This window comes from Eumetopias jubatus, unplaced genomic scaffold (assembly GCF_037043125.1).
Source record: "Eumetopias jubatus isolate StellerSeaLion01/CBP00866 unplaced genomic scaffold, mEumJub1_p1.0 scaffold_11, whole genome shotgun sequence".
NCBI classification, from domain to species: Eukaryota; Metazoa; Chordata; class Mammalia; order Carnivora; family Otariidae; genus Eumetopias; species Eumetopias jubatus.
This window is the reverse complement of record NW_028274817.1, coordinates 27,956,043-27,969,959: the sequence shown is the minus strand read 5'-3', so window position 1 is coordinate 27,969,959 and position 13,917 is coordinate 27,956,043. Positions and strand designations below refer to the sequence as shown.

The window sequence follows — 13,917 nt, the reverse complement described above, 5'->3', positions numbered from 1 at the left end:
ATTGATACTGCCCGTGAATGAGCTTAAATTTGAGACAACTTTTAAAAGGAGCAGTGCACGTTCTTCTGGTTTTGCTTCCCTATCAGCAGGGCTTGAAATGTCTGTTTCTGCATACAGATGTCTTACCAATAATTTTTCTCATGATCTGAAAGATTTTGTATGTACTTCTTGGTCTGGATTCTGTTTTCATCAGGTCTAATGCTGATGAACTCATTTTGTAAAGCCAAAATTCACTGTTCCCATAAACATCTGGACTAGATTGGGCAGGATGAGGAGGATGGGAGGAGAGTCCTTTTTGCCATGTAGGCTCTGGAAGGTTTCTTGGAGAGTTGACTTATGCGGGATTAGAAAAAAGTACGCTTTTGCCTGACTAAGGTATTTCTAAAAGTTGCTTGTGTGAGCATTTTAGATTTCAGAAAGTTCAACCTGAAATGTATGTGAATATAGAGTAGAAAGTTTCACTTAGTGGGATAACCACTGTCTGTAGCCCATCAAGTTAATGTGTCTCCTAAATGCTTTCCAAAAGTACAGGACTAGAAAACATTTTTCATGGGCAATGCTTTATTCTGTTTTAAAAATAGTAGGGGCTAAAGTCTAGTAAAAACTCGGACACTTATGCTGTACTGATTTTATATCGTGACTTACAAGGTACAAATTTTGTATTTTGTAAAATATTTTGAAAGAAGTCTGCAAAGTAATTCCCCTTTCTTGCTCCCAAATGTGGAAGTCTGAGAGAAGGCACATGGCCCCATGAGTTTCTGGGTGTTGTCAAACCCAATTCTCTCTCAACTACCAAATGCCCAGATACATTTACTGGGAATGCAGGAGTCTCATTTAAGCTGTGGTTTTTGCCTATGTAAAGAGAAACATCTTGATTAAAGTGTGAGGGGAGAGAAACCATACCGATTTGGGCAGTTTGGGCTCAATAATGTATAATTTGCTGTGAAAGGGGAACTTGCTCTAAGTTCATGTTCTTAAAAGCAACTTCTGAACTTCTCCTAAATAAGTATTTACTTTATACAAAAGCTGTTTGAGGAAGATTGCATGGCACAGATTAAATGTACAGATGTTATCTTAAAACTTAAGGAGTTCCCTTATGAATTTGAATATTCAATACCAGCTGTTAGTCACATCAACATTTTGATATTTTACCATCTAGGTATTTAATAAAAGGGATTGATGCATATTTAGCTGTGTAAAGTGTTAGTTAAACTTGTTCAGGTGGCTGAGAAGGAGAGGGAGAGAACATTCCCAGAGCACCTACTATATGCACAAGCTCTATTCCAGTATCTTGCTTCATCTTTAGTATGATTCCATGAGGTAAATTTTAGTTCTCATTTTACAAATGAGGAAACTAAGGCACCTGAGGGGTTATAGAACTTTCCTGAAGATACATACAGAATTGGGATGTGGACCTAGGTCTGCCTGACTGCAAACCCTGTTTTGCAGAAAGTCTGCCTTCACATTTCAAAAAATAACCTCGGCCCACAGTCGTATCGCCATCTTTATTTCTGGGTTATTGGAGAGGAGTCCAAGTTGGCCATGCCTCTGATCCACAGCAGGGAAACAGTAGGATTCGAATGTGGTTAAGAACGGGCTGCTTGCACAGGGTCTTATTTGTGCTTCTGAGGGAACCGCTGCCCTCTTCATCGGTGGGGTATATGGAGAGAATCTTTTGAAACTGGACTTAGTCCTGAGGGCTGAACTTTTTCTATTAGTCACCTTCAGGCCAGGTGACTTGTGACCATTTAAAGGTTATGCCATTTAGAAGCCTTGGCTGATAACGCCATTTAGGAAAGGATACAAGGGGGAGAGTTAGTTAAATGGGGGAGATTATAGGGTATAATGTGCAAGGGCAGGATAGCAGCTGCTTTGTGACTATCAATATATCCAAAAGATAAATGGGGAAGAGTAGTGAATATTAAAATTAATGAGAGGAGCAGTTTGGTTCAGTTATAATCTAAGGAGAAAAGTTGAGGGGTCTAATCTATGTATTGTTCCAGATGCAGTGATTGAATTTTCAGAAAGAAGATCCAATGATTTAATTTTCAGAAGGAAGGTCTAGTGTTTAGACTCATGCAAGGAGATGGCCTGGGGCCTGCTAAAAGTCAGGTTGCAATTTCCATAGCGTTCAAGACAACCAGAATAATAAATAGGACTTTCAGAAGGAACTTAAAGTTTTCTCCCATTTCACATATTAGCCTCGGGGTGGGGGGTGGGGGTCTTATCATTTCTGAAGTTGGTTAGACCTGTGCTGTAACTCCAAAATACATACTGGATTTCAAAGACTTAAATAAAAAAGTAATGTAAACTATGACATTATTTTTTTTCTGCTGATTACATGTTGAACTGACAATACTTTGGATATACTGGGTAAAATAAAATACTAAAAGTAATTACACCTGTGTCTTTACCTTTTTAATATGGCTACTAGAAGATTTAAAACAACACATGCGGCTCACCTATTTCTATTGCATGGCACTGGAGTGGAGAATGGGCAGTAGTCCCTGAAGCTTCCCTCTAGTGGCGAGTGCCTTAGAGTGGTCAATATGGAAAAGAAGATTCCCAGTGCCAGTATTCACTCTTCCATCAAGCTAGGACCAGCCTTTCCCTTTTCCCCTCAGATCATATGGGGCTGGTGTTTTGACTATTAGAACATCCCTGTTTATTCAACACTTTGAGTACCTATGTGGATATCGCCTAGTCACTAGATCAAAGCATTCCATTTTTTTAAAAAAATGCAAGCCCATCCCATTCAGGACATCTTTATTCCATCACTCCCATCCGTCCATGCATCCAGTGAAAATCTTGAGTCTTTAGTTTTAGGTCCTGCCCTTCCTGTTAAGGCTTTTGCCGAATTGCCCAAGCAACAGCCTAATCCAATGTGGCCGTTCTTGCATGGAATCAGTGAAAACAACCAGGGAAATGCGAATTATGTGGGTTAAAATATGTAGCATTTATCAAATTGAGGACTTTTAAGGCAAAAGGACCACTATATTCTAATAATAAACTATAGCTTGTTCTAGTGCTCATGCAGAGCTTACATGAAGTGATTGTTTGACTCCCTGTACGAATTGTACAGGGAGTTTGGGCTCCTTTTGCTTTCACAAAATACCAGGCCTAGTGTTGAGTTATACAAGGAATATTATAGTATACAGGTGCCACACGAACAAAGTTGGATTTATCTTTTTAAAAAAATTAAGTAATCTCCACACTCAACGTGGGGCTCAAACTCACGACCCCGAGATCAAGAGTCTCACGCTCCTCCTACTGGGCCAGCCAGGAACCCCAGAAGTGCATTTATCTTTCTTTTAAAAAAATTATGGTAGAGACTCCAGATATATACCATCATTTCATATTTTCCAAACAAGTAATTTTGCCACTGTGCTTTAAATATTTTATCCTTGATGATACTAGAATTATTGAGTGATTATTTTTTAATGAAACTTTGGGGGACTCCGTTGTGGGGAGGTTGGCAAACATTTCTGAATTTCTTTGTATGCCAAAAAAGCGCTAAACTTCTCCAAACACAATGCTCTTCACATAACCACTCAGACCTTCACTGAATTCATCATTCCAAGTCAGCTGGCACTAAAAGGAACACAATATTCTTAACAAATGAAGGGGAAATTAGTGGTACATCATCACTAGACTCTGTACTGTCAGTAAATTTCCTAATACAGGTGTGCCCTCCTTTAAGAAAGCTCAATAGATGGGTTTAAATGCATTACAGAAAAATCTGGGCATTATAAATCAGAATGGATACACAAGCAACCTTTTAGCTACATAAAAAAAAGCCAAGGGGTCTAATCTATATTTTCCTCCAAACCCAATGTTTTAATTTTGAGAAGGAAGATCTAGTGATTAAATTCACACAAGGAGATGGCCTAGGGCCTCTGAAAAGTCAGGTTGCAGTTTCCACTGCATTCAAGATATGCAGGAAAGTAAAAACAACTTTTAGAAGAAATCTTAAATTTTTTTTTTTAAATTATTTTAAAATTTATTTGAGAGAAAGATAGAGCTACAAGCTGGGGTGGGGGGGGAAGGCAGAGGGAGAGGGAGAAGCAGATTCCCCCTGAGCAGGGAGCCTGACGTGGGGCTCAATCCCAGGACCCTGAAATCATGACCTGAGCCAAAGGCAGCCGCTTAACTGAATGAGCCACCCAGGCACCCCTAAATTTTCTTTCACATCTCATCCGGTGGATCTCACACTTCTGGACCTGGTTAGACCTGTGTTGTCCAATGTGGGAGTCACTAGCCATTTGTGAAATATATTCACAACCATGATTAATTTCCATTAACCTCCACTCTTTGCAATTCTTTCCCCAGTAACAGAGTGAGGTTAGGGTTACAGTTTTTGGCTACTGAATGCACAGTGATCAAATCTGTAACCATGACCCCAATAGTACTATTTTCTGTATTACTGAATCAGATTTTATCTACAAGACTGGGTACAAATAAATTCAAAGAGACAGCATATTAAGACAAGTAACATTTTATAAAGGAATACTTGTGTATAAAAATACAACCAAGAGCATCAATTTGGTTTATTAAAAATTTTTTTAAAGACTTTATTGGGGCGCCTGGGTGGCTCAGTTGTTGGGCGAAGGCAGACGCCCAACGACTGAGCCACCCAGGCGCCCCAATAAATAAAATCTTAAAAATAAATAAAACATTTGAGAGAGCGTGAGCAGGGGGTGGGGGAGGGGCAGAGGGAGAGGAACAAGCAGACTCCCTGCTGAGTGGGGAGCCTGACAGAGGGCTAGATCCCAGGACCTCAGGGTTGAACCAGACGCTTAACTGACTGAGCCACCCAGCTGCCCCTTAAAAAAAATTTAATCTCTACACCCAATGTGGGACTCAAAGTCACAACTCCAAGATCAAGAGTTACTTGCTCTACCAACTGAGCCAGCCAGGCACCCCTGAAGAGCATCAATTTGGTTCAAAAAACAATTTTTTTTAAAGATTTTATTTATTTGAGAGAGTGAGTGAGAGAGCATGAGAGGGTAGAGGGTCAGAGGGAGAAGCAGGCTCCCTGCCGAGCTGGAAGCCTGATGTGGGACTCGATCCCGGGACTCCAGGATCATGACCTGAGCCGAAGGCAGTCGCTTAACCAACTGAGCCACCCAGGCACCCTAAAAAACAATTTTTACCTTAGAACCACCAGGAAATCAAACAATGGAATGTATTCTCTGCTATATTTATTACAATTATACCTCGATACACTAATGTAATTGAAAGTGATAAATGCATAATTCTTTGAAATATATTGTTGTTGGGGCAAGGTGACACTTATAAATTGGGTGTCACATTCAGGGAGATGCTGTTTATCATTGTACTTACACTGACCATGACCTGATCTGTATTAGTTGCATCTGAGACCACATATTAGAGTGCTTGATAAAAAGGTTTTATTATTTTTAAAAATTAATAATGCTTCATTTTAACCAAAAGCCCCACTAAGGAAAACCAGATAAATTTTTAAAAAAGCGCTTTATGCACTGATGATCAATAATTTGAAGCCTGAGGCCCTCTTGAGGAAATTCTCTTTTTGGTTTGCAAAAGCTGTGGGATGGGGCGCCTGGGTGGCTCAGATGGTTAAGCGTCTGCCTTTGGCTCAGGTCATGATCCCAGGGTCCTGGGATCGAGCCCCACATCGGGCTCCTGGCTCAGCAAGGAGCCTGCTTCTCTCTCTCCCTCTGCCTCTCTCCCTGCTCATGCTTTCTCTTCTCTATCTCTGTGTCTCAAATGAATAAATCCTTTAAAAAAAAAAAAAAAAGCTGTGGGAGACCATTAACATCATGAGGCCAGTTACAGGAAATACTGATCTCTAAAATGTCATGGTCTCACACCCTATGGGGGGGGCTTATGGACCTGACTTAATATAGCATGTGCACACCCAATTATAGACAAATCAGCAGCAAGTATTTCACACATTTATAAGCACAAGAGCTATTGTATTCACTCCCGGATAAAGCTTCTGGGCAGGCGGTGAAATTAGGCAAATGGTATGGTAATCCAAGGTGAATGGTGAGGTTAAGGCCTCCACACCCCAAACCCTTGGATATGGTGCGAACTATGAATATGGGAAAAATCTCAGAATTTGAACAGGTAAACAAAGACCAGAGTCCACTCAGGTAAGTGAAACTGCCAGACTATCAAAACAAGTTCTTGAAAGGAGACTTCCACAGAACTCATTTGCCTAGCAGAAGTAAAGAAATCTCAACTGACAGAGATTCTTAGTGACCACTCCAATTTCAGTGTCTGCACAGAGAAGTAGAGAGTTAGACAACTTGTGTATGCTGAGGAATGCCACTAAATTAGCTCCTGGGAGAATTATTAACTTTTATAGGTAATTTTCACTTTTTCTCTCAGGGACAGAATTCAACTTTCACTTTAACATTAGTTGGGAACTAATTTCCTCTGTTGTTTGGTTGTGTATTTTGAGAAAGCAAATCCATGGGCACTTGCAGAGGCTTAGAACATATACCAGCATTACAAGTAATGGAAACACATAACTAAAAGTTTTACTTTAATCACAAATTCACAACTAGAGATTTTATTTGCATGTCTTAGAAAGCTAAAAAGACATGTTAAATTTTTTAACTGATCAGCAAAAATATGTGCCACAGATTCATAATTTAGGATTTATCACATAAATATAATATTTATAAATATATCTTTTATTTGCAAAATTATCATTCTTAAAGCATTTCTTTCCAACATGTTTGAAATTTTCACGTTTTAAGGAAAAAAAACCCACCCTCTTTAAAAATGTACCACTAAACTTTAACGTGCAACTAAACCAGTGCCACCAAACTAAAAAAGAAAAAGAAACATACTGTTGTGTTGGATATGTAGTTGTTACTACAAACAGTGACAATACCTGTCCCAGACGGTGATTGTACACATGCTTTTCTTTCACTTCTCAGTCATTGTCAGAACCATTCGGAGGTAAGAAAACCAATGCATCGTGGAAAATATGCCCAAATGCCCTAAGACGGTATACCCCATACATCATCACATGCATCTGATTAGGAGTCAGTCCATTAAAAGTAACAGCCATATCTGAACAGCATCCTTCAACCACAAGGTTGGGGTGATTAGTCATTGCCTCTTTAATAAAAAGCCCAACGGATTTGGTATTAAATACATCTTTTCCTTCAGAATCTTCTGCATTTTCTGCAAACACTCCAGCATATTTCAGGCAGACTGCTAGTTGCTTATCTTCAGATATCTTCCAAATCATCCCTCCCTGTTCAGGACACTTTTCAGGGATACCGAGGAGGCTGTTAAGTCTTTTCATTGATTCTATACTTAAGACGATGCCTCCTTCTACACTCACATATTCAAGGTCTCCAGATTTTATAGTGTGGCCTAGATAGAAAGGTTGTGATGGATCCTTTTTTAACAAAAAATACTTTAAGTTTTCAATAATAGCAAACGTAGTGGGGCGTGCAAGGAAGAACCAGTTGTATTGGTCTCTATATTTATCAAAGGCGTATTTGTAAGCTTTCCTCATCATTAGCCACATGTCATCTGTTTCCATGTTAATTGACTCAAACACTTTAACATTTTCAGAACTGAAGAACTCTGCTTTGTCACAGTGTTTGGTCCAAGTCTCCCTCACTGCAGCCCAAAGACTCACATCTTTGGGTTTTACAAGGATGATACAGTATACCCGAAAGCTCTTACTGAGCTCCATACGTTCATCTTCTGAAATTTTCAAGATATCTTCCTTATTAGGCGCTTGCAGGTGATGATGCTCATGCTGGTGCATTCTATTTCCATGACCAATCCTAACGTGTCCTAGCATAGTGATCAACGCACAGAAAATGCTTCCGAGCATCACACCCTTCAAAAATGAACTGCTTTCAGAAAGCATTTTTCCTATAAAAAAAGAAAAAGATCCTTAGGATACTTAATAGAAAAGGATTAGTCTAGCAATTTGATTTGGTATACCTTATATACTTACATTTTGCTCTTAACATTAAAATAAAGTTCCCAAGTTTGAAATCAAGTTAGTTGCATAGAGTACCAATACCAAGAGGTCTAAGGATCTTTAGCTTCCAATGGTATCTGATCACTGTTCTGTATAAACTGGAACTTTACAACACCTCTATGCACTAGAATTTTTTGGGAGGCCATTTTGCACTTCATCTATTAATTAAATAATAAATCAAAACATTAACCCTAGAAACCAATGTTACAGAGGTTGTCAGTCCATCATTCTCTGAAGGAATTTCATTTCAAAGCTTGCATTATCTAAATACTTCCGTAGATATAAATGGACTTTACATCAAACCCTTAAATTGAACAGATAAAACCACCTACAATTAGCAAATCACCAACGGTATCTGTGCTGGCATTTCTGTTCTCAACCTAGTGCTTTATTTAACTGATGGCTGCTGTCCTTAGGTGTTTGAGTACATCTACAGCAAATTTCTTGAGAATGATACCGTACATGTTAATATTACTCTTTCATTCCTAAGACTAAATGGTTTCCAATACAGTATCCCAACCAACTAATGTTAATAAAAGCCCATAATGAAAATAGTTAAATTCCTTGCGTGAGAACTGACTCAATATAGGCATATCCGGGGAACCATTAATGAACATTTTTAGTTCCTCCAAAGGCATTTTCTTATTCTTTGGGGAAAAGGGAAAAGTCTACACTTTGATTTCAATTAGAAATTAAAAGAAAAGCCAACCTTAAATACAACTGTTGAGATTTCCCAATCTCCTCTGTATCTCCGCAAGGAATGTTCTACTGAGCTACTTAGATTTTTCCCTTTGTCTCTTAAAGTTGGAAGAAACCTTAGAAGCTACCTAATATCATTTCTCTCATTTTACAGATAGGGAAAGAGAGGGTACACAGAGGTTAAGTAACTGACCCAAAGTCACACAGTCAGTGGTAGAACTGAACCAGAAATCAGATCTCTTGATATCAGTGTAATGCTTTTCCTATTACAGAATAATGATATGAAGAGTGCTTCTGCTCATATTGTTGAAAATTTAATAGATGAGTTACCGAATAACCTTGTTTTCCTACAAATGAAAAAAAATGTGGGATCTGTTAATCATAATTGACATTCTGCACCCATCTTATCATCCTGCTATAAAGAAACCACCCCTTGGTCGTCTTCTAGAGGAAATGGACTTCAACTTCTATTAGAAAACTAAGGTGTGGAATAGCTTGACAGAGTAATTCCTGAGTGTGGGTGGAGTGGGCAAAGAGGCAGGATGGTTTTCCTGTGTCACTCACAGAACTTGGTCAATAAACAGCTCTACGAAGGAAAAGAGAACTGATAGGAAACAAGCTCTGTTTAATATCGGAATTACTAGATACACTCTAAAAGTAATTTATATAGGACTTTATTTCTGACCCACACATGATAATTCACACGTGTCTCTTAGCTTGAGAATAGCATGTCAGAATTCTTCCTGATGGGGATACTACTCATGGATCACATGCATAAATTACTGTTTTTCCATGGGGGGGGCAAAAAATTGTAACACTGGAGTTGTACATGATAGGATATTTGGTGCAGAGGAGAGGGAAACTTAAAACTGCACATGGACACAAATGAGGCAAAAACTACCAGAGTGGTTTCTGCGATGGCATCTTTTTAGAAGGTGAAGGTAGTTAGGTGGCGTATGGAAGAGGAGAACGAAATGGAGAACAAAAATGAGGGAGGACGTGGTCACCTCAAAACCCCATTGAGGGGCTAAGGCAGCGCCTCTACGCAGGCTACTCTCACTCTCCCCCACTAACTACCGCTCCCACTGCACCTGCCCGGGTACCCCGCGTGGAGCCTGCTGGGACTGGGCCAAAGCCCAGGCCTTCCCCCAGGAGAGGGGCGGGGCCGGTCCGCTCCCGGGTCCGCTCAGGGTGCGGGCCGACGCCCCAGCACTCACCCGCATCTAGAACGGCTCAGAGGCGGGAAAGCGCAGTCGCGCACGTTTTTCCTCTCACGTTCGCGCGCCACCCGGTTACGCTCCTGGTCGGGCTGCTCTAGATGCAGGGGGTGTCCTCTCGTTGGTTTCACTAAAGGCGGGGAGGGCCAGGAAGTGAACGCCGCGACCGCGCGGGCAGCGGGGAGGAGCCGTCGGCCCGTGCTGACGTCAGAAGGGCCCGCACGCACGCCGCGCCCCTTTATTCCCCGCCTCCTGCTGAGTTCAGAGAAGCGCGGCTTGCTGGCGTGACCCGCACGCTTGCCTGTACCCAATGGGAGGCGTGCGTGCGTACGACCCGCTGACACCTCCCACCTCTTCACCTTCTCTGCGTGGAAACCGCGAGAGCGAGGTAGAGCGTTACTGCTTGCCGCTCTTGTGTCACGTTTCCTGGTAGTTTCTCTAACATGCTGACATGCATCGTTGCATCCTCATATGGATGAGGAGGGTGCGCCACCCAGTATTCCTGGGCTGGGACCAAAATGCAAGCCACTGAAATATTCCTCGATTTATGAGGGCAAGGATTTTCTATGGTTGTTGGAATGGCATCTGAAGCCCCACTGACTGGAATCCAATCCTGTCTTCACCGCGTCCTTTGGTATGCTGGGAAAGTTACTTCACCTCGTTATGCCTCAGTTCCCTCCTTTGTAAAGTACAGAAAATACCACGGTAGTGCTCATAGGAGATAAATGAGAGTGCATAGGACTCCATTAGTAAAAGACCAAGCACAGAGTAAGCATTCATTAAATGTTGGCTGTTACTATTCATCCCTGTATCACTAGCACCTAGCCTAGTGCCAGCAAGCAGTAGACAGTACATACTTTTGGAATTAATGTTAGAGCTACAGATGAGGACCCCGGGACCAGAAAGGAAAGGAACTTCTTAAAGGCCACACGGTAATTAATGTTGGAAGTGGGACTAGAATCCAGGTTTCCTAATTACAAGTGCAGAACTCTCTTAAACACGTGATCTTAAAAAAAATTTTTTTTGTGGTAGCGAGTTTTTTTTTTTTGCTAAAAAATACAAATTTCCCCAAATATTTAAAAGGTACTGTCACTAGGTTCCATCCAAATAACACTGAGTAGTGACTTTCTTCAGGCCAGAATTCTTAAAGATGAATGTTTTGAGTATTGACAGTGACCCAGTTTAAGTAGACTGAAGGTTTCAGGAAGCACTGAAACAATGAACAAATAGATTTTAGCCAATTACTATCCTGGCAGCACTATGCTAAATTCTGGAGATAGAGGGGTGAGCAAAATTGGCCCCCTGCCTTCATGGAGTTCTCAGTCTAGCAGGGAAGAAAGACATTGAACAATTCATTACAAATAATTATAATGGTAGTATGTTCTCTGAAGGAATACAAAAATTTTAGAACTGGAAAGGAACTTAAGACTGTGGAGTATCTCCACTATATTTTGTTAAATACTAGATATTGTCATTGTCACATATATAAGTATATATGTATATATGTACATATATAGTTGAGTGAAACACGTTGCAGAACAATGTATAGTATGATTATATTTCGGTGTAAACAAAATTTTCTATATGTGATCTGTTTGAGCAAGGAAAGTTGTGGAAGACTCAGCAGGCTGTTAATATTGATTATATCAGGAGGTTGAGGTGGAGGTGATGAGATTTGTCTTTATACATCCTCATATTGAATTGTTTCACTGGTTCTAACAGGCATTTGTTACTTTTGAATTCGAAGAGGGATCTTCAAGATTAGAGGGACAAAAAGTAAAAGAGGAAAAGTTACTAATAAAAATACCTTTTGGGGGGGCACCTGGGTGGCTCAGTTGGTTAAGCATCGGACTCTTGGTTTCTGCTCAGGTCGTGATTTCAGGGTCGTGAGATCGAGTTCCTCCTCAGGGAGTCTGCTGGAGGTTCTCTCCTTCTCCCTCTGCCCCTCCTCACTGCACTCTCTCTAAAATAAATAAATCTTTTTAAAAAATACCTTTTTGTTTTATTATTTTATTTTTTAAGATTTTATTTGACAGAGAGCACAAGCAGGGGGAGCAGCAGAGGGAGAGGGAGAAGCAAGCTCTCCCCTGAGCAGGGAGCCCGACGGGGGGCTCGATCCCAGGACCCCGGGATCATGACCCAAGCCAAAGGCAGATGCTTAACTACTGAGCCATGTAGGCACCCCTAGGCACCTTTTTAAAGAGTGCAGAGAACCAGTCTCTCCTTGCAAAAAAGGACCAAGAAAGGACAGATTGAAATGGCACTCAGAATTCAGAGACTTGACAAGGTGACAATTTAAAATGCCACTTCCTGATACAGGAAGGACCAAACTGGAAGTACAGCTACAGGATGCTCTGAAACAGAATAAACCATGGGATTTCTAATACCAAGGCACAGTTAATCGGAGGTTGTTGGAGAACCCAGTTCTCTACTTAAAGCAGAGCTGAAATATACTTTACATTTGTAGTGAAGTTATTAAGATGATTGACTTGTAGTTAAATAATTTTAAAAATGCAATTACCTATTTATTTTAAACGAAGATTTATTTACTTAGAGAGAGAGAGAGAGTGCGCGCGAGCCAGCATGTGGCAGGGAGGGGCAGAGGGAGGAGGGTTTCATGCTCATTTCAAGCAGACACTGAGCATGAAACCCAATATGGGGCTTGATCTCAGGGCCCTGAGATCACAACCTGAGCAGAAACCAAGAATCAGATGCTTAACCAACCATGCCACCCAGGCACCCCAAGGTGATTGCATTTTTAGAACACCATTCCACATTGTAGCCCTAATTTAAAAATACATACAATTAGTATCTATTAAAATTAAGAATATTTATACTCTTGGCCCAGCCAACCCACTTCTTATAATCTCTCCCAGAAATTAAAGCACCAGAATGTAAGGCTAAATGTAGAAGGGTAAATGCATTGTTGTCTATAATAGCAAAGGTGGGAAACATCCATCAATAAGAGAAATGGTTGAATTAATTATAACATATCCATATAGTGGGATATTAAGTATAAAATAAACAGCTTATTTCACGTACCTACACTAAACACTTCACTAAACACACTAGCCTGCACCTTGTGCAGGAGATTGCTTTTGAATTTGGTTGTCCTCATGTACCCAGCACTTGAGGCAAGACTGCATTTAAAATTGACAATACTACATTTTTTATAAAGACCTCCTGTCAAGTGCATGCATTATTCAGCATGAGAAGTCATAAATTTCTAGTAATTGGTGATTTACTTGCATGTGAGCACTCAAATTGTCAAAATCTGTCCAAAAGCCTTTGGGAAATTAATATGGCTTTCCACAGCAGTTCACCGGAATAGTTAATATTGAAGAAAACCTAAGGTAGATTGTTTTCCGCATAACATCTTTTTGGAGGGTTAAAGATGTCTTATGTGTTTATCCAAATTAAGTACCTGTAATGTATGTACCTTTTCTGCCCAGACTTTCACAACTGTTCATCTTCAATAAACAAATTCCCTTGTCTGGGCAAATTCATTATTGTTTCCATTTGAGTATAGTTTGGTCCCTAAATGCATCTCATTTGTGTTTTCAGGCATATTCATGCTTATAATCTCATTTCCAGAATGTTTTTTCATTTGATGGCCATCTGAGAGCTTTCTTTAAAAAAAAAAAATTGCCTGCCAGCAGATACAAATTAAGTATTTACAGTATGTCAGTCACTGTGCTAGGTATTGTTTCTTTTAAAAACTTTTATTATGGGAAATTTTAAGCACACACAGAAATAGAAGAGTATAATGAAATCACATGTACTTTTAAGGAAGCTTCAACATCATGAGTTCACAGCCAGTCTTTTTAAATTTATATCCCATCTACTTCCCTCCCTTCCAAATTATTGTGAAGGACCTTCAGGACATCATATAATTTCATCCACAAACATTTCAATGTATATCTATAAAAGATAAGAGCTTCTTAAAAAAAAACCCACAATACAGCTAGACAACTAAAAAGTTAATAATTTCTTAATATA

The 13,917-nt window shown here is 40.1% G+C and overlaps 1 protein-coding gene across 1 annotated transcript; it reads right to left on the bottom strand.

Annotated features, from left to right (window-relative positions):
* Positions 1-6,662: 6,662 nt before the first annotated feature.
* C1GALT1C1 (C1GALT1 specific chaperone 1) lies at positions 6,663-10,100 on the bottom strand. The gene is made up of 2 exons (XM_028087759.2): positions 9,919-10,100; positions 6,663-7,890 (listed from the first exon to the last, which is right to left on the bottom strand). The coding sequence occupies exon 2, from the start codon at positions 7,883-7,885 to the stop codon at positions 6,929-6,931; it is 957 nt and encodes a 318-aa protein (XP_027943560.1). The 5' UTR covers positions 7,886-7,890; positions 9,919-10,100; the 3' UTR covers positions 6,663-6,928.
* Between the last annotated feature and the right edge of the window lie 3,817 nt (positions 10,101-13,917).